The 9,388-nt window shown below is 52.4% G+C and overlaps 2 protein-coding genes across 2 annotated transcripts in view; both read right to left on the bottom strand.

Annotated features, from left to right (window-relative positions):
* Nucleotides 1-3,195, bottom strand: part of Tmem221 (transmembrane protein 221) — a 10,444-nt gene extending 7,249 nt beyond the window's left edge. Inside the window, exons 1-2 of the mRNA XM_008824601.1 lie at nt 2,876-3,195; nt 1,768-1,853 (exon numbers count right to left, since the gene is read on the bottom strand). Coding sequence (XP_008822823.1) covers nt 1,768-1,853; nt 2,876-3,195 — 406 coding nt within the window. The remainder of the gene's footprint in view (nt 1-1,767; nt 1,854-2,875) is intronic.
* Nucleotides 3,196-6,133: 2,938 nt separating this feature from the next.
* Nxnl1 (nucleoredoxin like 1) overlaps nt 6,134-9,388 on the bottom strand; it is a 5,729-nt gene continuing 2,474 nt past the window's right edge. The window contains 3 exon segments of the mRNA XM_008824688.1: nt 6,134-6,141; nt 6,227-6,366; nt 6,368-6,548. Of these exon segments, the coding sequence (XP_008822910.1) occupies nt 6,134-6,141; nt 6,227-6,366; nt 6,368-6,548 (329 nt within the window).

Here is a 9,388-nt window from a genome sequence, read left to right as displayed (position 1 = left end):
CAGATCTCTGTGAGTTCAAGGCCAGCCTGGTCTACATAGTGAGTTCCAGGACAGCTGGGGCTACAGGGAGACCATGCTTCAAAAAGACCAAAAAAAAAATAAAATAAAAAATAAAAAATAAAAATATTTAAAAAAAAAAAAGGGCTGGGCATGAACCCTAGAGCCTTACACTAGCTAGCCAAAGCCTTTGGGACTAAGCCATGCCCCCAGTTCACAGTGGTATGTTAATAAGATCGTGTTTGGCAACTGTGATTGGTGGAAGGTGATCCCCCTGCTCTATGCTGGGCCAGTAACTGGACCCCGGAGCTTTGCCTTGGGCTGTGGGCCCCAGATATCTTGGGTGTGGACTTAGGCATCTCCTTTCTCTTTCCTTCCTAACTCACATAAAGGTGCCAAGGACTTACTTGGCTCTACAAATTTTGAAAGGGTTTTGTTGTTGTCTTTATTTTTCAATCACTCTTTTGACTCTGATTACAGATGAGTGGAAGTTTCCCTGACCCAGTTTGGGAATCCATACCTAATGAGCTCACCTCAAAAAGCACTGAAATTGGAAGTGAAAGATGTCTCAATTTAACCCTTAATGAGGCCAGGATAATGTAACTTTTTTTTTTTTTTTTGCCTTTTTAATTTTTTTCTTTTTTCCTCATTAAACATTTTTCTTATATTTTACAACAAATATGTTATTCTCTAGATCACCAACCTTTTTGTTAGCAAGTGAGATGCATTGAGATTGTAGAGAGTGAATCAGAAGTGTTGACAAAAAGTGGGATGTGGGACAGCAAGATGGCCCAGCAGGTAAAGGCGCTTGCTGCCAAGCCTGACGACTCTCATTCAATCCCCTAGATCCACAGGGTGGAATGAATGAACCGACTCCCCAAAGCTGTCTTCTGTCCTCCACACGCATGCACCCCCATAAGTAAATAAACAATACAATAAAATTTTTTTTTACAAAGCTGGGCCTGGTGAGGCACATCTGTCACCCTCAGTCAGGACATGAAGGCAGGAGGATTTGAAGTTCAAGGCCAGGTGCTTTGTAATGCATAATGCCAGGATGGCTCAGCACTTAAGATCATTGAATGCTCTTGCAGAGGGCCCAGGTTTGGTTCCCAGCACCCACAAGGCAACTAACAACTGTCTATAATGCCAGTTCCAGGGAATCTGAGGCCCTCTTCTGGCCTCCTCTAGCATTGCACAGCACAGGTGCACTTACATATGTGTAGGCAAAAACACTCATAAACATAATTTTTTTGTTGCTTTTTTTTTTGAGACAGGGTTTCCCTATAGCCCCAGCTGGCCTGGAACTTGCTATGTAGACCAGGCAGGCCCTGGACTCACAGAGGTCATTCTGCCTCTGCTGGGATTAAAGGTGTGCACCACCATGCCTGGCTATAAACACAAAATTTTTTTAAAAATTTAAAAGTTTTAAAAAGAAAACTTCAAGGTCATCCTTGACAATAAAATTAGTTCCAGGATGGTATGGTATACATGAGACCCTGTCTCAAAAAAGTAAACAAATAATGTAATAACAAATAAATATTGGGTATTGCCTGAGAATCTTCTGTCTATTCTAAGAAGCAGGACAGTAATCACTCCTGTTGAATTGATGGGGAAACTGAGGCACAGACTATGATCAAGATCCCAGAGGGAGAATATTGGAGCCCCTGGTTGAACTCAGGCATGTTAACACCATAATTGACCCCAATAAGGGGCACACAACACCAAGCACTGCCCCAGATACACTGCCCTCTGCTGAGTCCCTGCACACACCTGCTAAGTACACAGAGACCCCACAGCAGAACAGGCCAAGAGCAGCATGCCTAAGGAGATGGCAGTCGTGGAAAAACCAGTCAGACCTGGGGGAGGGGACCAGGAGAGGAGGATGTCAGTGGAAGGGGCCACCTAAGGGAGGCCAGGGTGGAGGTAAAGCACAGTGACCTGGTGACAACCAGGGCAGAGGAGGGAGTCATCCCTCCACCTACCCACCCATCCATCCACCTATCCACCCATCCACCCATCCACTATCCATCCACCTACCATCCATCCACCCACCCACCCTTCCACCCACACATACATCTGTCCATCCTCCCATCCATCCTCCCATCCATCCTCCCATCCATCCATCCATCGATCCTCCCATCCATCCATCGATCCTCCCATCCATCCATCCTCTCATCCATCCATCGATCCTCCCATCCATCCATCCTCTCATCCATCCTCCCATCCATCCATCCATCCTCCCATCCATCCTCCCATCCATCCATCCATCCATCCATCCATCCATCCATCCATCCATCCATCCGTCCTCCCTCCCTCCCATTCATCCATCCAGCCTCCATCTGCTTGAATCCACCCAGTCTTGGATCGAATCAGGATTCAGTCTACAGCATCCTGGAGAGAGAGTCAAGGCAGGACAAGTGGTGTCCTTGGCAGCATCCGGGCTCCTCACTGACACCAGTTGCTCCAGGTGGAGTTGTCATGTAATGGCTCCCCGCGAGCTCAAGTCCTTAACTACCTGGTCCCAGGGTAGGTTATGGACCGCATCTAAGTCAAATTAAAATCCAGCGGGCTCCCATCCCAGCCAGGCAATTGACTCTGCCTGAAAAGTTGTTCAAAGTGGGGAGTCCAAGGCCTGGGGTACGGGTCAGAGTGCTTGACTGGCATGAGTCAAGCCCTGGGGCCCAGGGTTCCATCCCCCGTACCAGCGGGGAGTGGAGGGGGAGCGGGCTGCGCTTCTCTGCTAAGTATTTTATCTGCACTATGCGGATGAAGAGACAGCTGCCTCTAGATCTCTCTGAGCCTCAGTTTCCCTGTCTGCAAGGTGATGTCAGCGATGAAAGGCTCCACAGATGCAAATAACAAGCCCCAGCTGTCCTACCTGCCCGGGCCGGGCCCTGGCGCCAGCTGGGCACCCAGGTGTCCGCAGAGCGCGACTAGCAGCAGGCAGGTGAGGCCAAGCACCAGCGCCAGCGCGGCCAGCGCCGCAGCCAGCGGCAGCAGCGCCCCGGCCGTGTCCTCAGGCAGCCCCCGGCCAGAGCCCAGCTCTGGGTGCAGCCCGTCGGTGCGCTCACCCCGCAGCTCCGCGCGCCCCTCCTGCAGCTGGAACAGCAGCTGCGAGGCCAGAGCGGCCAGCACGGCGGCGGGGATGCCCAGCAGGGTCAGCGCGGCCAGCACCCGACCGCAGTACGAGTGGGCCATGGTCGGGCCTGGGCAGGCGAGAGGGCACGGGGAGGAGTGCGGCCCGGAGATCCCGAAAGGAGCGGCTACAGGGCTTGGGGGTCCCAAGGTTGGGTCAGAGGCTCCAGGAGCCTCTGGACTGGGGTGCCTGGGCTGGTCCAGGATGGGGACATGGAGTCTCCCCGTAAAGTTGAAAGAAAGTGTTTTCTTTTGGGGGGCCCGCGTGCACAGTCTCCTGGTCGGCGGGGTCGGAAGGGCGAAGCCAGGCTGCAGGTGCAGGAGAGGGAGGGGGAAAGGGCGGGGCCTGGCTGCAGGCGTTGGGGAGAGGCAAGGAGCCCCCGCAGCCCAAGAGGTAGCCAGGAGCGGGGCTAGAGGGGCGGGGCCTGACTGGGAGTGCACCGACGAGCAAAGGTGTGGGTGGGGCCTGCTGGAGGGGCACGAAGGGGCGAGGCTTAGAGGGGTGCAGCACAGAGGGGTGGGGTCTAGGTAGGCAGGGCACGGGGCGGGGTGGGACTCTGCTGGGAACTCAGGAGGCGGGAAAGGCGTGAATCCCTACAGGGTGTCCAGGAAAGGAAGCTGGATTTATCCATCCCGGAAGCTCTGCAAGTTCATACAGGACCTTCCCCACTACCCTAAACACCGTTTCTATTATATTTACGCAAACACATTTGAATGAACACAGGCCTGTCTTCCCAGCCCTTCTTGGGCTAAAGCAAGAGCATTGTAGCCAGTGGCAAGACAGTGTCTTTAAAAAGCCAAAATAGAGCCGGGCGTGGTGGCGCACGCCTTTAATCCCCGCACTTGGGAGGCAGAGGCGGGCGGAGTCCTGTGAGTTCGAGGCCAGTCTGGTCTCCATAGGGAGTTCCAGGCCAGCTGGGGCTGCAAACTGAGGTCCTGTAGTGACCATTTGTTTCATCAGCGATTTCATCATGTTCGCAGTATCGTGCGACCCCATCTCCAACTGTACAGTTGGAGAATATTGCATGTCCTTAAGAAAGATCCGATCACTACGCCTCACTTTCCTCCTGGATCCCTGGCAACCTTGACCTGCTTCCTGTCTCTGTGGGTTTGCCTGTCAGTGGGATCGCACATTGCTAAGTCTGTGTCACTCAGCACCCGGTGTTGTAGCCTGTGCCAGTGCTTTGTTCTTGTTTATGGCTGAGCAATATTTCACTATGGGAATATGCCACACGTGGGTTGGTCCATTTGTCTGTAGATGGACATTTGGGATGTGTCTCCCTTTTGTCAAATGTCCACTATATTTTTATGAACAGTAATATGCAAGTGTCAGGGCCTCTGCCTTCAACTCTTTGGAGTAGTTTAGTTCTATAAGTGGAGTTGCTGATACCTCCATTTTAACTCTCCATGGAACTACAAAATGGGTTTCCATGGCAAGTGTACTATTTTTGTACTCACACAGGGATGGGTGAGGCTTTCTTATTTTATTTTTAATAAAAATTTTGTCTTCCTTCTTTTAAGTTGGTCTGGATTTGCTATGTAGACCAGGCTGTCCTCGAACTCGTGGAGATCGCCTGCCTCTGTCTCCTGAGTGCTGGGATTAAAGGCGTGCAGCTGTTTATTTCTTTTAAAAAATTTTACATGTGCCAGGCGTGGTGGCACATGCCTTTTAATCCCAGCACTCTGGAGGCAGGGGCAGGCGGATCTCTGTGAGTTCAAGGCCAGCCTGGTCTACATAGTGAGTTCCAGGGCAACTGGGGCTACAGGGAGACCCGGTCTCAAAAAAAAATTTTTTTATGTATATGTTTTGCCTGCATGTGTGTAAATGCACCCATGTCTCGCAATGCCCGTGGAGGACAGAAGAGGGCGTCGGATCCTCTGGAACTGGAGTTAAGGATGGTTTTTAGCTGCCATGTGGGTGCTGGGACTCGAACCCTGGTCCTCTGGGACAGCAGCCAGTGCCTTTAACCACTGAGACATCTCTTCAATCCCCACATTTATTTCTTTATGGGGGGGGCAGATTGGGCAGAGAACATTTGGGGAGTCGGTTCTCTCCTATTACCAAGTGGGTCCCAGGGATGAATTGAGGTCGTCAGGCTTGGAGGCAAGTGGGCTACACCCTTCCTTCCCTAGCTTCAGTTTTACCTCCCGACTGACTCCAGGTTGGGGATGGAGGTAGAGGCAAAGCTCGTTGGATCCTGACTCCTCTGACTCGCAGCCTTCACCCCTAATCTAGTCAGATTCTTACTTTGGGAAGGCAGGCTTCCTGGGATTGGATGCAGGGAGAGGGGTTTATAGCTAATTTGCATGCTTAGCCACGCCCCTAGCGCACAAGCTCTTCGTTCCACCGTCAGGGGGCGGCGTAGGCTAAGCGAAGTGATTAGTCCAGTTTTTCAGCTTATCATGTCAACTTTGTTGATTTAGAGAACTCTCAAAGCCTAGAAGTGGCTCTACCTAGACTGAGCTTTTTTTTTCGTTCGCTTTCTTTAGGGCAGGGTCTCGTGTAGCCCAGGCTGGCTTGGGGCTCTCTATGTATCCAAAGATGACTTTGAACTCTTGATTCTTCTGCCTGCATTCTTACATTTATGTATTTGGGGGAGGGGTGTAGTACCACGGTGTGCGTGTGGAGGTCAGGGAACTACTTGTTGGAGCTGGGTCTCTCCTTCTACCACGTGGGTTCCGGGGATCGAGGGGATCGAACTAAAGTCGTCGGGTTTGACTGCACCTTTACCTGCTAAGTCATCCCATCGTCCCCATCTCTCGCCTCTCGCGCTGGGTTAGATGACAGGTGTGTGTCCCAACATCCAGCTGGACAAGGGCGTCGAGGCTGGGGTTGAAGCTCAGTTGGTAGAGTGCTTGCCTAGCCTCCATGTAGTAAGTCGTGGGTTCCATCTCTAGCACCTCACAAACAGTTCACGGGGATCCCCAGGTTCCTTTAAAGACTAGGGGAGACGTGGGAGACAAGACTCCTGGTCTTCCTTGGCTGGTCATCGCCAGGCCCTCAGTAGGCTGAGGCAGGAGAATGGCCGGTTCCAGGCCAGCCTGGGCTGCAGTGTCCCTCCCTCCACCTGGCTGCCCAGCAGGGGATCATCACCTGGGGGGGAGGGCCAGAAGAGCCCCGCCCTCTCGCTGACCCCGCCCCGCTGGTCGCCCGCGGCTCGCGTGCCGGGCTGTTCCTTCTCCACTAGGTACCTGCGGCGCCGCAGCGGCTCGGTGAGGCTCCGGTGAGCCGACCAGGTCCTCCGGCTGCAGGAAGCTGCGGTCCAGCAGCTCGGACGCCTCCTGCCAGTTGGCGAAGCAGGCGGGGCCCAGGCGTAGGACCTCATCCGCCGCATCGCGCGTCACCACGTCTCCTCCAGGCTTGAGCACCACAACCGCAGGCAGGCGGTGCACAGAGAACCGGCGCCCGAGGTCCCAGTGGGGAGCGCGTGTGAGCGGAGCTCGAACCTTCGACGCTGCCGCGCTGGGACCCGTGCTGCCTCCGATGGCCGCTGGGGGGCGCTCGAGCATCGGCTTGCACCCCGGGACCTTTGCACTGGCTGTGCCAGCCAACTGCAGCCGACCCCTCAAACCCTCCCTTTCCCCCCCGCGCTATGTCCTCCCTTTCAGTCTCCAAAATATGTAATTTCTCCTGCGTGTCACAGTAAAGTGAGAGATCCTCAGAGGTAGGGATTTCAAACAGTGTGAGGTGCTGAGGAATCTTCAGGAAATGTGTGTGGAATGAATGAACACCGTGAAAGCCTATCAAATAATGGCAGCTGGGTAAAGGCCACTCCATTGGGAGACATTGAGCTGAGATCTGTGGGCGTTAAGTGGGTATGGGGGAGAGAACAGGAGACAAGAGGGATTTGGGGCAAGGCATGACAGGTGCAAAGGCCGGGAGGATGATAGGAGGACCACCTGAACACACAGAGCCTTGAGCCTGAAAAGGGTCTGAAGTTTCAGGGTTGTTCTGAGAGTCCAGGAGGCCACTGAGAAACTGCCTACATCCTAGGGAGACCCTTACCAAATTCACAGCTGGCCAGGCCACACCCCCTTCATACTCAGGAAACAGAGTGGACAGCCAGCCTGGATTCTTAACCCATATATTTTTTGTTAATTTTTATATTTTTATGTGTATGTGTGTATCGCCTGCATGTAGGTAAGTGCAACCGTGTTGTGCAATGCCCACGGAGGACAGAAGAGGCTGTCAGATCCCCTGGAACTGGAGTTATGGACAGTTGTTAGCTGGGATTCGAACCCGGGTCTTCTGCAAAAACATTCAGTGTTCTTAACCACTGAGCCATCTCTCCAGCCCCTTAACCCATAATTTTTGGTGTTTTTCGTTGTTGTTGTTGATGTTGTTTGGCTTTTTTTTTTTTTTTTTTGAGACAGGTTCTCCCTATAGCCACAGCTGGCTTGGATTCACTATATAGACCAGGCTGACCTTGAACTCACAGAGATCCTCCTACCTCTGCTTCCTGAGTGCTGGGATTAAAGACGTGTGCCACCATACCCGGCTGCTGTTTTGTTTTTGAGACACTGTCTCATGTACCCAGGCTGGCCTCCAACTGACTATGTAGCCAAGGCTGACCTTCAATTCCTGATCCTCCTGCCACCACCTCTGGCTGGGATGACAGGGATGCCCACTACATCTAGGCCATGTAGTGCTGGGGATGAATCCAGGATCTTGTGCATGCCAGGCAAGCACTCTACTGACTGGGTCCCAGTGTGGCCCTTCTTGTGGATTTTGAGACAAGGTATGTAGCTCAGGCTGGCCTGCAACTCCTGATCTTCCCTGGCCACCACCACACTCAGTGTGGTGAGCTTCCATGAGTGAGCTTCCCATGGAAGAACTTTGTCCACAATAGAAGGTTCCTCCGTGACCCTTGCAGCCTGTGGTTCTTCCCTGGGAACAGAAACACTGCCTGTTTGAGGAGCTGAACCCCATCAGCTGCATAGGGAGGTGACCCAGTGTCCCAACTCTGATCATGATGGGGGCAGAGTGGGGACCTCATGACCAGCAATTTTGAACTTGTACAACAAACAGATGAAATGCTAGGAGAGGTCCATATAGACCCAAAACTTGCCTACCCTTGACTCAGCGTAAATCCAGTCCTGTAGTACCTCAGCCGAGGGGCACATGTCCTGCTGGGGATGACACTCCCTTCAAATGTTGCTACATTTGAGTCTCTCTCAGCCCTGGGGCTGGAACCAGCAAGCCAGGCAGGGAGCCATACCACACCCACACCCACAGTCCTGAATTTAGTCCGCAGTAGTACAAAACAAATGTGAGGCTGGGTGTGGTTGGCACCTGCCTGGCATCTAGCACTTGGCAGACTGAGGCAGGAGAATAGCTGTGAGTTCCAAGTCAGGCTGTCTCTAGAAGTCAGAAAGAAGGACTGGGAAATGGCTCAGTGGGTAAAGCATGAGGGTTGGATTCAGGTCCCCAGAAGCCACAGAAATGCGGGGTGGGTATGGCAGTCTGAGCTGTAATGCCTGGGAGCAAGCAGACTGGCCAGATTAGCGGATCTGTGAGCTCTGAGCTCATGTGAGATGTTCAGTGAATGAGAACAGAACTGAGGTGACGCTGACCTAAGCCTTGAACCTCTACACATGCACACACGTAGGAGATACATGCTCACAGGCACACACGCCACACACATATACATACAAAAACAAAGCAAACTTCCCAGCAAGGTGGCACATGCCTTTAATCCCAGCACTCCAGAGGCAGAAAGGCAGGCAGGTGTCTATAAGATTGAGGCCAGCATGGTTTACATATTGAGTCCCATGTCAGCTTGACTATAGGGAGACCCTGTTTCAGGCAAAGAATCAAACAAAAAAGCCAACCAACCCTCACCCCAAAAAAGTATAACAACAAAAACTGAACCAAAAACCAGAAAGTGCTGGGTGTGGTGCACATGCCTGTCTTCCTAGCAGGGGACTGAGGTACGAGAATCAGGAGTTTCAGGCCAGCCTGACTTACATAGTGAGACCCTGTCTTAAAAACTAAAACGAGGGACTGGAGAGCTGGCTTAGCAGTTGAGAGCACTGGCTACTCTAGCAGAGGACCCAGGTTCTACCCAGAGGACCGGGTAGTTAACAACCATCAAAAATTCCAGTTCCAGGTCTTCTGACCTCTTCTGGCATTGCATGACACAGGTGCACTTACATACATGCATATAAAAGAAAAATAATAAAATATTAAAAAAAAATAACTAGGGGCTGGAGAGACGGCTCAGCGGTTAAGAGCACTGACTGCTCTTGCAGAGGA

Source organism: Nannospalax galili, unplaced genomic scaffold (assembly GCF_000622305.1).
Source record: "Nannospalax galili isolate Female #2095 unplaced genomic scaffold, S.galili_v1.0 scaffold529, whole genome shotgun sequence".
Classification (NCBI taxonomy): Eukaryota; Metazoa; Chordata; class Mammalia; order Rodentia; family Spalacidae; genus Nannospalax; species Nannospalax galili.
Note: the sequence above shows the minus strand (reverse complement) of the source record. Positions and strands in the feature narration are given on the sequence as shown.